Here is a 14,281-nt window from a genome sequence, read left to right as displayed (position 1 = left end):
TTGTAATGAACTCATGTCAGCTTGGATTTAAGTACCTCTCTGCAGTGTCAGCAAGCCCCTAATATTATTAGAACTGTGCTGGCATAAAAGAATAAAAGTCTGGATTACCATATAAACAGTGGTTTCAACACACATCAGGATTAACTGATTTTTTTAATTCAGTTTTAATCATGAAGACATTAGGATGAGCCAGTTTATTAAAACATTTTAACCTGAATGACTCTGAATTTGCAAGAACTTCCAGAATTTAGTAGCTATGCCACTGCAGCTATAATGGAGATAAGCATAAAGACCAAAGACTTGTTTATTTTTAAAGGTCCATAACACTATCCAATAAAGAATTCAATCTCCTCCTAAAGCTTTAATAATATCTGTGTCAGGGAAATATGGTCACCAACCACCAATAGCTTTTGACACTGAACAGCTCTATTACATAAAACACTTTTTGTAAAGAAAAATGCTTTCACAAATTAGTGCAGTTGCCTGAAACCTATTAGCAAAGAAAAAAATTAGTTTATGGACAAAAGGTTTTAGGTCTCCCTGAAGGCCATGCAAAAAGTGATAAACTGAAATATGATGGTTTCAAGATCAACCTGAGTCCAGCAAACACCCACTAGTGGAGGATATGGAAGATGAGGGAGTCAAAGATCATGACAAATACTTTAATTCCCTCAGAAACAAGCAGGATTGTAACCTGTCACCTCAGGGTTCAATAATTAGCACCTTACTGATCATATATTAAAGGCAGGGAGGAGCTGTCTGCCAATATTTTACAAGAATTATCTCATAAAAGATTGTTAAAAGAACATTAAAACTGTCATATTAATTAGAAAGTTGAAAGCATTAGCTGAGATACCCTCTGTCCTTAAGATCTCTACACATACAGCTGTCTTTCAACCTTTCTCCCTCTAAGGGGTTCTCACAAGGTCTTAACCCATGAAACACAGTGAAGAGAATCACCAGTGAAGCTGCATGGCTCTGCATGCTGAGAAGCACCACATAGTCTTCAAATGCCTCAGTGCTCTTAGGACAGAGGAGAAAGATTTGTATTGGCATTCCTGAATTTTAACCCTGCTTCTAAGTGCCTGGTCCAATACTTAATGCAGCAGTTACAGACAACACTGTTAATTACTCGTTTTTTACAACTGTATTTCATCTAAAAATTAATGCAGCTTACAATTTAGTCTGTGACTGTATAACCTGCTTTTACCTGATGAGAAATGAGGTATCTGTACCTCACTTGTAAAAGCTGTATCTTGACAAATTATCCTCTACCTACAGAAACTCACAGAAGTAATAAAAGAGCCCAGGTATACGGTTTAAAACTTCAACTAAAAAAAAATCGAGACACATGTACTTGCCTCAGGGGCAGGTATGACAAGTTGTTGTGGCATGGAAGGTGATTTCAAGTCCTAACAGGTCAAAACATCAAAACAAAATTTCATTTGTGCCCATCTGAGGCATCAGAACACAGTACAAAGACCATTTTTGTTTAAATGATGCTGAAAAATTATGTAGTATGACAATTTAACATTTCATGTTACCTAACATTCTATGTAGAGAAAATCCATTTTTGAGGAAATGTATCAATTGTCATCGGCCAAATCTGTCCAAAATTTTAAGCTTACAGGAGATTGTTTGTGTATCAGAATGCAGTACGAGCTCAGAAAAATAAAACTACAAGCAGCTTGAAAAAGAGCTGTATAGTTTTCATGAAGATCTGCCCTAACAGTCTGTCCAAAAAATGATGTGCTGCACCAGGATACTTTGCTGAGAGTTTCTGGCAAGTTAAATTTAAATCACAGGAAATAGAAATTCACAGATTTCAGCTCTAAAGATGCTGTCAATGGTATTTATAAATTTTAATGTAAAGTCAGAGCTATTTTCATTTAAAAAAAAAAAAATCTACTGCAGCTATTGACACTGAATTCAGTGCAATATTGCTCCAGTTTTTTAGGGACTGTAAGAGTCACAACTTAAACTCATTCCCTCAAAAAAAATGATCTCCAGAAGGGAAAAAAATGAAAGAAGTATCACTTATCTTCAGTAGTGTTGGTATTGTCTGATTTAACTTCATTCTTCTTTAGGAGCATCCAGAGCTTAGCAAGAAACCAGCTCAAAAGGATACTCACATGGGCCAATATTCTCTCTCCAGCACCAAGCATGCAAGCAGCCACATACTGCAAGAAAGACTTTGGAAGCTAAAGCAAGATGAAAAACTTGTAAGTGGCTGTCCAGGTACTGTGGAGATGCAAGAGGATAGCTGTACAAAGAACCGGGAGGGGTGGGGGGAACCCCACTGGCTTAAAACGTACACCTAGGAACCCAAAATTATATTCAATGAATAATATAGTGAAGACTTCAGTGAAAAATACAAGTATTCTCTGAAGAATTATTTTTAAATGCTGTAACCAGGCGATTGTGGTCAGTAAATAGAGGCAAATAAAAGTAAACAAAAGGCCTTTATCAATAACCAGCCTGCAAACTTGAGGGATGCTGAATTTAACCTGTGTAATACAGCAGTAATGGTTCTATTAAGTTACTCACAGCTGCTAGAAGATTGTGACTGCTTCCAGCCAGAAAAATTGCTATCATTACCCATACTGTCTTCACCAAACTGCACTGCCTGGTGTATAATAGTTTATTTGAAAACCATTCAGTGATTTCTATTAAATCAGGTAAACTCTTCTTAAGAAGCCCTGCATTTCAGTGGAGTGCACAACTAAGGAAGTACTGGACCTATATTAATTATCTGTTGGTCTCTTGATGACATATGAGGTGTTAATCATGATCAATAAGTCTGTAACTGCCTTAGATCCAGTCTACCTAGCACTTCCCCTTTTCAAAATATACTTTCACTTACGCTGTTTTACTTCCCCTAATTATCAAAAAGTCCTTAAAGAAGAGGTGATTGAAGAGGCACATCTGCAAATACACCAAGATCAAACTTCTTCCCTTCCTGCCCTTTTTAGGATCCTAAATCAAGTGTAGTGGTTTTTTTCCAGGCATCTCTTTCATAAGCTCTCTGAAGGAGAACAGCCAAGTTCCTGTGGAAGCAATTTCAGCATTACTTTGTCTCAAAGCAGTTATATATAAAATATATATACAATTTTATGTTTAACCAGGACCTACTGTATGATAAGATTCAGTGAAACCTTCACAGCGTTCAGTGCAGCTGAATAAATACTTCTTTTATCTCTTCCACCCACTTACACAGCAGCAGGCTTACTTCCAGGACACAGAATGCACATCTCTGTTCAAGTACTGAAATGAACTCTCTCCTTTTATGATGCCCAGTCACACATTTGTAAAAGACAGTCAGCCTTTGGTTCTAAAAATATAAGAGTCTACCCCATTTAAACCAGAAAATTTCCTATGTTCATAAACAAAACTGAACGTACCCCTTTAAAAGGTGAGGCATCTTTTGATCCAATAAGGGAAGAGAGACGCTCTTTAGTGTTCAAAGGTATAATTGCTAGGCTTTAGAAACTCTTGAAAAACATCCTAAGTTAAGTATCCAAAATCAAACTAGTTTCAAAAAACATGCTTTATGCTCTTTATACATCACAGCATTGCTAACTCATATAAAGACTGCTAGTGTAGTCACCAGTTCATACACACAAAATACTACTTTCGAGGATAAAGTCTGACAAGCTGGAAAAAAGAGCCTACTCAATGACAAAGAAACAAACCTTGTGTTTTACTCACAGGATAATAATTTCACTCCAGTCTGCATTAATGAGACCTCAATGGACTACTGGGTCGAATTTTAGCTACTGTATGTTAAAAATGTGTATACAGGTGAAATGGGAAGTGTCTAGAAGAGCAAGAATGGTAAAACATTTAGAAAGCATTACCTCCAAAGACAAGTCTATGTTGTTCTGTTTAAAGAAAAAAAAAAAAAAAGTTACATGAATGAGAACAGTCTTTCAATACATATGACTGTTACAGCAAAACCATCAACAAGTTGCTTTACAAGACAGCAGAGGAAGTACCAGAAATTGGTCTAGAGACCCAATAAGATTTAAGTCAAATACTATCTTTTTAACTATAAAAGCTATTAAAGCAACTGGAACAAACTACATGAGGACTGTTATAAAGTTTCCACTGTTAGATTAACTGTGCTCTGGCAAGACTAGATACATTCAGTCACTGACTTTTTCACATTACAGAGTTCAACAGCAATTATCTTTTATGGTATTCCCTGTAACCTCTCATTCCTTCTCCTTTTGTGCTCCCTTAACATACCCTCAGTCCTGCCTATCCAATTGTTTTTGGGTCATGCCACAAAATTTTGAAGCTGACCATCCCGAAAAGCACACATCTGTTTTCATAAGTTGTGGGACTTCTCTGGGTTTTGGTGTGAGGTGTCTGCTAATTTCCAAGCTAGAGGGCTTTTCAGGACTCAACAACCCTGCAAAGTTGTTCAACCAGTTCAACCATACTGTAGAACGTGTAGCTTTAGTAGAAAGTGGGCAACATGAGAATCTTTATTTTTTGAGGATTTCTTACGGAAATTAGTTGCTTTTTTTGGACCTTGTTTTGACAGCACCTCAAATCAAATGTGCTGTCAACTCTTATGCCCACACCCCATGATACCATACAAATAGAAGAGTGTCTGTTATACTTTAGATGGCAATCTGCATGAACAGCAAGATTCACAAAGGAAAGACGCATTCATATTGTGTGTTCATGCGTTTATAATATGCTTATTACTATGCAAACATTGTTCTTCAGTAATTTCAGAAAATGAACACAAAAAATGACACATATTAAGAAGGATCTTCTTCAGGATTTTGGACTTGTGTTGGTTACACCTACCAACATTCTTGAAAGGGAAAAATGTGCCAGGACAGCTTTGTAAAAATACCATTATTTGTGATTTTCCTGTTCTGCTATTTCTTGTGCACACTTCTTGATCAAAAGCAAGAGAGCACGTTTATCGGTAGGTCTAAAGTGAAGCTATGTGTAATGTTTTCCCCAGGCAGCAGGGAAATGTTCACTGCCAACACAGGTGTCTGTTCCCACATTTCAGTACACTAACCCAAAGTATTGTGTGGACACAACCACTGGCAGGTCCATGTTATAAACCAGACCCTTGAAGTGATCCAAGTTAAGAATAACTCAAAAAAAGTGCTGGAAGAGGAGTGTTGTGTTGTTGGTTTTTTTATAGAAGCTCAGTGATCTGGTTTATAAAGCAGTTCAGCAAACAGTTGCATCAGCACAACCACAGGAACAGAGAACTGCAGCAGGAAATCAAAGCAGAACACAACCAACTTTATACCATGTTTACCCCAATCCCACCCCACTCACCCAGTATCAAGCTGACCTCTAAAGCCCATTAATAAATCCACAGCACACAAATAAATGCAAGAATGTCTTCTCCAATATATTAGTGCTCAGCAGAGGCCCTAGGTATACAGCTGACTAGATACGTGCTGAAATGCATTCGCATAGTGTGGGAGAGTTACTCACGCATGAGCTTCTTATAGTAACTAACTCTCCCACATTGTGCACTGCGTGTAGTTAATACCTATATGGAAATTCAAAAAATTTGATGTGCAAGAAAGTTGATTTGCCTTCTGAAAACATTAACTTTGATGTTCCCTTCTTAAAACATGAAAAATGTGATATTGCATTAAGTCTGACAGTTAATTTCATTTCTGGGGAAAAAAAAAAAAAAGCAGAGAGATGAGAACACAGGAAAACTTGACATAATAGATAAATATAGTAGAACCACTGGTATAGCACTATGTGAAGTGGATGCCATTAGAGATGAATGATAAAATAACTCATTCTAAATGAAGGACATATACTAGAAGAAAACCAGGAATGCACACATTCACATAACAGCTATCTTACTGCTGGGGGCTGGCAGGAACCTATTGAACCAAGAACTGAAAAAAATAACAAACGTTCTTTTGTATTTTACTAATGTAGTGATAACAGCCAGTGCTGAGGGCCTCCCATGTTGATAGCTTATGCACTAAATTAATGTTTTTTTCTCCTCAATCATTGATTACACTGACTTTTCTATGTCCCCCCCACCTAAAAACATACAAGTGAGAACATAACAGTGTGGAGTAGAAATGAATGGTTCTTACTCAGAAGTTGCAAAAGCACAGTAAGGAAGCAGTCTCCTGTCCACATCTAGATCAAGTAAGATACTAATGGAAGCAGCTCATAGTTAACCTGCCCCTTGAGAAAGACCAGGGAGCTTGTCTATCCATTAAGTATTCATTTATATTTAGCTTTCATAAATATACAATATAGCTATTTTAATACCAAAAAGTACTTAGTAATTCTACATTACCTAAACATGGAGTGCTCACGCCCTTTTCAAACATAGTATCACATATTAGAAATTAATTCAATACCTATTCTTATAATGTATAACCTGAAGAGACAGAATAATGTACTTGCAATCTCATGAAGGGTATCAGAGTAAGAATCATAACCAGCTACCTAGAAAGTTCCAGTTTAGCACATTTGCATAAATATAAACAAATTGAGAGACAATACTACAGAGCACCTTAGGTTTTCATGGTTCTGTACTCCTACAATATAAATTCTTAACCACTATTGAAATTCGACAATACCTCTGAGCAATACTTTTTCCTGTCATACAGGCAGGAAATTGAGAGCCAGAATTAATCTCAAGAGCATGCAACACATTTAGGGAGAAAATAGTTTTAACTAAGGCCTGACAGTCTGTGCTAGGTTTTTAAGTTTTCAGAAATCCACAGTAACAATGTTCCTACCTTGGCTTTCAAACTTAAGGAAAAGAACTTCCATCAGTGTATTCATTTTTATCCATAATGTTTGGTTTAGCCCTAATGCAAATAAACACTACGTATCTAATAAATGCAAAAAGGATGAAAGTGACAAAATAAGAATAGCTTTACATTCATTGCCAGTCATATTACAAGTATATTCAGTATCAACATTAAAGTGGGACTATATGGCAATAAATCAAAATCCACTTAAAAGCTTGACTGTCTTCTCAGTACTCAAGTAACCACAAACTTGTGATGTCACTCACCAGGTCACATTATTTATATTACCATCCCAACATCATCAGACATATCTTCAGACAGATAATCTGGAGCTGTGAAAATGAAAGCCCTATCAGACTCAGGAGCTTTAAACCTGGAGATTTCTGGCCTTTAGTGATTCCTACATGAGAAAGAAACATAACACTGACTTTTCCTCCCCAATAAACATAGAAGAGGCAGCACTGTCAACAATGGGCTAAAATGCATCCTCCCAGGCAGCACCTACAGCCATAACACAGGAGGCTGCCTATTAAGTGCAGTCTGATATTATGGACCAAAAATACAAGATTAAGGTCATTAAGGTGTGTCAGCAAGTCAGAATATTCTACTTTAAGGATAAAAAAACAGCATGACCAAGCAAAAAGAGGTCTATTAGGGAATCTTGACACCTGAATTTTGCCCCGAGTCTTCCACAGTGATACAGATTTGTGCAACCAGAGTGGCAAGATAAAACAATTTCAGTTAGTTTTTTTATTACATACACCCATCATCATCAGATCAGAAATAAACAATTCCTTAAGAAGTAGGTGATAAGAAATTAATCTTGCAAAATTAAAAGATTTATGGTATGACCTAAGCTATGGAAGGTTTAGTAGTTGGATATTTTGTTTCAAGTTGGCAATATTTCTCATTTCTAGGCCTTCAGTCAAGCATAGCTAAAACTAGCAGTGACTCCATTGGATTTAGCAGCCAATAAAAAGTTATTAATTTTAGCCTAATGCCTGATAAAAGCAATGATTTCAGAATATACAATTGCAACAGAAATTTTCAATGCCAAATAACAGTAACAATGCTTTGTCCCCTGCAAAAGCAGTGAAATAACTCCTAGTAATCTGGCACTGGGCAATAGCAGAAACAAGGGCATAGCAGCAAGAAGAAAAACATGAAAATTAAATATATCACCTGTTATGCAACTAGTTTTAAACTTACTAAATATCTGTGCCAAATCTCAAAAGGTAGTGAAAGGAAAATCTACTCTGTCCATCTTCAGGATTTGTGGTTAGAAAATATTAAGGGCAGGAAACTATGTTTTCTAAACTTATTGAAGCTTCAGCTTAAGGTATAGCTGATTAGAAAACTGATTAGATGTGTGGGATGGGCAAAACCTTCATGCCAGATATTGGTTGATTTGAGGAAAAGTAAAACAGCAGTAGCTAAAAATTTCTGCACAACTGGCCACTGGCAAGGTACAGAGACTGAGAAGGAGAAAGTGTTTTATTCTGCAGATTAGCAGGGAAAAAAAAAATATTAAAACAAACAGAACAGCTTATTTGAAGAACATGTTTTCACATTTAGGAGCAAATCCACTTTATGTAAATTACACTGAAGTATCAGAGAGGGGGTGGTACAGAGGTGGCTGACAGCATTAATTTTAGTCAGAGCAGACCATCTATTTCATTGTATTACATAAGATTTGGTTGCAAAGCCCATTAAAGTTAACTGACTCTTAATTCACTTCACTAGTCTTTGAATTTGACCCAGAATTTAAACAGCATGACTACTTGCTTTGTAAGCACAAGGTCTGAAAAAATTCCAGTTTGCAGATGAGATTTTCCATGTTGGAGTTGAACCACACTGACAAAATGTGTATTTTGCACATTAGATCTCTTTTGCTGCAAAAATATTCTCACTCTTACCTGCACATTTTCTTCTGTAACTTGAATTTCAGCAGTGTAAATATAATCAATAAGCATCCTTAGAGTCCAGCCATCAACTTCCTTTATTCGAACTCTCTTTGCTCGGCTTTCACTCATCTCACCTACAAATACAGTTTTAGTCAAGTAAAATAGATAGAAATACAGCACAAATGTAGAAGTTTAACAGCAGAACTTCATGTATGATCAGTTATTATTCAAGTTGTTTTACTATCACAACTCAATTTCTTTCCTTCCTTCCTTCCTCCAATGAAAAACGCAGACTTTGCCATTACCATCATGCAAATGCTACCTGGGTTAATACTTTTACTGCAGGTAACCTATTTTCTTCAGTGTACAGTATCAGGAAAATAGTTATCAGACCCAAATAAGACTCTTCAAATGCATACAGAAACATTTTGCTGGCAAAGCAAGCTATTAAAATACTCTAGCTTTATTAACTTCTTAAAGAAGCATACCAAATGCAGCCTGTAGTATTATTATTTAAGTAAGAAAAATTACATCCCCACAGAAGAATTAACATACATATTTCTTTGCTTGTCTACTTAGCAATTTCACCTCTGTTACAGATCTGATTTAACAGTTAAGCTAAGATAAAATGGTAAGCAAGGGAAAATGTTGGATCTCATTTTGTGGAGGCTGTCATACTGGCCATATGCCACAGCTGATCTTCACAGGAAGGCCTGCAAAATAGCTTCCCCATTCTAAAAGATGTTTCTCAAAAGGTATCATTTTGTTTATACCTGAAATAATTGTCCAAAGATACATTTTGAAGTAATAATTATAACCTTCTCCATAACTACCAACCACACATCTAGTAATCTCAGACCTTTAACTCTTTTTGTATTGACTTGCACTGGGAAACAAAACATGAACTACACCAGTTATGCTGGTAGATACATAAACTTTAACTTTGGAAGACTATATCCCAATCTCTTTTATATGGAATGTATCCTTATTTCTTTCCCCTAGGCATCTAAAGATATGGGTATTGATGAGGTAACAAATTTAATGTAACAACAGAAGATGACAGGATAGGGCATTGAACAAGATGATGCTGACCATAGATGGTATTTCCTTATGAAGTACATACACATTTTCATTGTTTGTTATCCGGTGGTCTCTAGGGTTGTTGCCAAACAAGTGCATTTTACTCAGTGCTTTTGGCAAAGGGATCATCACCAGGAAATTTGTTACTATTATTCATGCCTTTTTTTTGAGCTGAAGGGTGAGGAATGGCATTTTAAATCAACCCTTTGAGTGATAGGGAGTGCAGAAGACCATCCACAGCAACATGCTACTACTTAATGGCAGCACAGGTTGCTAGCATTCTAGAAAGCACTGATGAAGAACCACATCAGAAACCAGCAAAATCCAGCCCCCACAGAACTTTCTCTTTTTACCAGCTCTTCTGAAACATTTCCCTACACCTCTGAAGGGTGGTTGCAGTGTGTTCTCTGTAGGGTCCGGTATTCCAAGTTTCTACTGCTAGTGTGACACAGATTAAACCTATTGATCTTCAGAGCATGTATACTGCAAGTTATTTATTATGTAAGCTGCTGTGGAGGTGGTCCTTTGGGAAAATTGTGTGTGTGGGAGAGCAGAGTTTCATATTCTGCCAGCACATTAGGTTTGTTTTCAGATTTTGTGTCAAGGCTTCTAGAGCCATGGATAGGCACTTTCTCTGTTTAACAACAGAGCCCAGAATATACACCAAAAAAAAACCCCAAAACCAAAGACTTGCTTCTACCTTTCATGCTAAACAGACATGTAGTCTTACTATGATTCTAGATCAGTCCTCTCATGATCCAGACTTGTTTGACAGATCACATGCAGGAAACCATAGATTCCCTCGCTAGGCAGTCTCAGTTCAGACTTTAACCTGTGGAAGAATTCAATTTATGACTGTGAAGCTGCACTACTGTATCTCCTCAGAGTTGTTAGTGACAGGAAAGCATATTGAGAACAGAAAGGAAAGCACTGAGCTGATCCAACCTCCCAAGCAGAGCACTAATTGAGTTGAACTTACAAAAAAGCTATCTAAAAAGCTTATGGTTCCTCACAAAGTAATGTAAGGAAGGCTTTTCTTTTTTCTTTTTATTTTTTTTTTAAAGCAGAATTTTACTAATGGAGAATGGAAGTAAAGAGAGCAGGTAATTCTCTAAGGATAACCGGCATCACAGAAGATGAAATTAAAATCAGGCCACCCTTGTCCTACAGCCAGTGAAGTGTCCCAAGCCATGTCCTACAGCCAGTGAAGTGTCCCTTTTAACAGTTGTTTCGTAATTCTTTCCTCTAAACATTTAAGTGTATTTAATTCAGATCACTGTACACATTTCTAAAGAATTTCACTGTATAAAGAAGGATTATCCCTAGTAACATAGTCCCAGATGTTTCCTCCTTCCCCCCACCCCCTGCCCTTTATAGGACAAATGCTACTAACTTACTAAATTTTGTAACTTTAAAAGGCAGTAACTTTTTCTTCATGGATATTTAATACATCTACTTCTATCATTACAAGTGCAAACAGGAAAAAAACCCCAGGCAGAGGGTTTGATCTCAGTTAATGCCATATCCCGGCCTGCTTAGCAGTCAGTAACTAATGACTCAGAGAAAGATGGAAGTAACCTACAAACATGTGTCTAAATATAAGCTTCTAATTTCTAGTCAAGAACTAACCCTGAAGCATAAATGCGCAATTTGGTTTTACTGTCTTTTCAGTCACTGTTTTACTCTGGATGGAGGAAGATACTTTTCCATTTGGTTGTAGCTGGTTAGGGGATCAAACTTGCTTGTTTGAACTTGCAGATTACTGGATGAGAATACAAATCCACCTGAGAAGTGTAAATTGCAGGGTTCATGGAGGTAACAATTATGATGAACTTCAGGATTTTTTTCTCTGGGGAATGGCTGAAATGCACCAACACCACAGCTGGGCCTTGCTGAAAGCAACCTATGAGAGTAATATAAAATCTGTTGATAACTCTTGAAGCCACAGCTGAATTCTATTTAAACTCCCACCAATCTGGTTCACCAACTACACAAACATTGCCATAGATGTACAGGTTAAACACTTCCCACCCATTACTCAGGTGAGCCTTCCCACCTCCCATACCATTGGGGGTCAAAGACCACCTACATTTGAAAACATAAAATAAGCAAAAAAATTTTTAAAGGGACTGAAGAAGGGAAAGAACCAAGATTCCAGTGATTTCATCTGGAGAGTGTCCACAGACACTGCTGCACTGGCACTCCTAATGGGTAATAAACTTCTCGACAGAAAGAAAGAGTAGTCAAGGCAAGCAGAAATGTCTTGGACACAAAAAGCATAATATAAAACTATACTCTGAGTAAAGAATATTTTCAGTGTGACAGTCAATAACATTAATCTTTAATACAGAATTAATGTAAGAGGCTTGTGTTTCTGTTACTAAGGTGATGAAAAGAACTGTAGAAGCAGCTGTTTTCATTCTAACATTAAGGACAGCAGTAAAAATTAAGAAAGAATCTATCAATCACCTGGAATGTTTGTCTCAACCACAAATGCAAATCAAAGAAATACTAGAGGATTAGATAGTTAATTTTACACACAACTTTAAAGCATTGTTGCTGCTAGTAGTGACTCCATTTCTAGCTTTGATTGTGTCAAAATATTTGCATATAAAGTCAAGAATATTCAGCTGCTTCCCCAGGACACAACAGTACTTCAAATTTCATCAATCTTCCAGTTGCATACAATTAAAGTATTAAAACTCCAATTTGCTTGTATACTGGCAGATCAAGAGTCACATTTCTGCCTCCACCTGAGATGGTAGTCAGCCACACTATGTTGCAGAGAATTCTTTTAATTTCAGACAGTCAACTTTAACTATTGAACTGGCACGAGATTTGAGAAAGACAAAACTTCAGAAGTTAATTTTAACATGCATTTAGTAGCATTCTCACTTTGACACTGAATTCTACATGGTTTAGATGTGATTTATAATCATTATGGAATTAAACCTACAGCACAGGAATTCAGCTGGAGGCTCCTGTGAACCTGAACCTATCTTAGCCTTGCAAGCCCTCAGCATTCCTGTTGTAGCAACAAAGCAGTAACTTGGCCAGCACAGAGGGAGCAGAGGCAGAATCAAGCCTGCACAGAAAAGTGGTGGCAATGATGCAGAGTACACATGCCACAGAGAATAACCCTAAAAATACCAAAACATACACTCCAGCTATAGGCTGCCAAAGCCACAGACAGCTTTCATATCTACTAAAAGCCTAGAGTACTCAGGGTCTGAAGAACATAGCAGCAGTAATTGTTAAGGACATAATTTACTACAAAATTCACATGAAAGTCACTTTAACCTTCTTCTGGACAAGTGAAATTACTAGATCCTTAAAGAGTATAACAACTTTACCATTTCTGGCTTAGTTAACACAAATTTGTTTAAATGAATGAGACTTTTTAAAGCATTCATCATACTAATGAAGAATAAGCTATCAGTGTATCCTTGCTGTATCCTGCAAAAATAATTCATTAAGAAACCCAAATGTTCCTATTTGTTTATCTAAAAATTAAACAAGATCCTAAAAAGCAGGAGTAATTCATTTATACAACTGGACTGGACTAGAACATATTAAGTATTGAAACATTTGGTACCTGTAAACATGGCATGGAAGTAGGGGCTGCAGGCGGCTAGCACAACTCTATGCGCTGCAATTTCCATGTCTTCAGCTACTATCGTCACATCACACAGCAAGTTTTGACTATTTAGAAATATCAGAGAAGGCAATTTCACATAAGTGAACTACAACAGAAAAGCATATAATATCACACACAATTTCTTTTCCCATGCCCTCAAGAGAGTCCAGCAGACAAAGCACTGTTTTTAAATGCATTACACAACCACATGGCTATTAGTCAGATTACAGATGGTGCTTGGGTACACAGAACTTTCTAAAAATCAAACAACTAAATTGTGACTTCTTGCACAGAAGTTTTCTGCATTGAATAACCAAAATTTGTATAAGCCCAGTTTATAAACCTTCTCACCAGATGTCTGAGTCTCTCTGAATAAATGTGACAGAAAAAAAGTATTTGATATATACAAATACTAAAAAAATTGAGGTAAACAACAAAGACTTTACAGATAAAGAATCCAGACTTCAGTTGTGATGCCTGTGTCACAGTACACTGGAAACTCATGCTTACTTTATGTTCAAAATCACTACTTGACCATCTCTATATTTTCAAGTATTTTTCATACACAGCCCATGCACACAACAGCAATTATTTTTTCCACTCTGACCAGTTTAGAATTTATTATGGTTAACTTCATATCTTGTCTGATGATTTTATCTTCATTACATCTATTTGCATTCCTGTCCTTTGCAAATGTAATATGTATTTCCTCCATCTTCTGTGGCAATAAAACAACATCTCATTTATAATCATTCCTAATACAGGTGCTTCCAATGCAGTTTACAGCTATAGGATATACCTCTTCCAGCTAAACCCACCACACCATGTACTCTTTATAATCCAATTTTCTAGATTGGAAAGGGGGGGGGGGGGGGGGGGGGGGG

At 36.8% G+C, this 14,281-nt stretch overlaps 1 protein-coding gene across 8 annotated transcripts in view; it reads right to left on the bottom strand.

Annotated features, from left to right (window-relative positions):
• Nucleotides 1-14,281, bottom strand: part of KLHL2 (kelch like family member 2) — a 59,393-nt gene that overhangs the window by 41,361 nt on the left and 3,751 nt on the right. For 5 of the 8 annotated variants that reach the window (XR_003398280.1, XR_003398282.1, XR_003398281.1 and 2 more), the window contains exons 2-3: nucleotides 13,356-13,462; nucleotides 8,693-8,814 (exon numbers count right to left, since the gene is read on the bottom strand). Coding sequence is in view for 5 of the 8 variants with exons in the window: in XM_026847494.1 (XP_026703295.1) it covers nucleotides 8,693-8,814; nucleotides 13,356-13,462 (229 nt within the window). In the remaining 3 variants the exon portion in view is untranslated. Of the gene's footprint in view, nucleotides 1-8,692; nucleotides 8,815-10,490; nucleotides 10,819-11,544; nucleotides 11,664-13,355; nucleotides 13,463-14,281 lie in introns of those variants that run through there. The other 3 variants (XM_026847496.1, XM_026847497.1, XM_026847498.1) reach the window with 3 other exon arrangements.

This window comes from Athene cunicularia (assembly GCF_003259725.1).
Source record: "Athene cunicularia isolate RWA chromosome 4 unlocalized genomic scaffold, athCun1 chr4_part2, whole genome shotgun sequence".
Lineage (NCBI taxonomy): Eukaryota > Metazoa > Chordata > Aves > Strigiformes > Strigidae > Athene > Athene cunicularia.
Note: the sequence above shows the minus strand (reverse complement) of the source record. Positions and strands in the feature narration are given on the sequence as shown.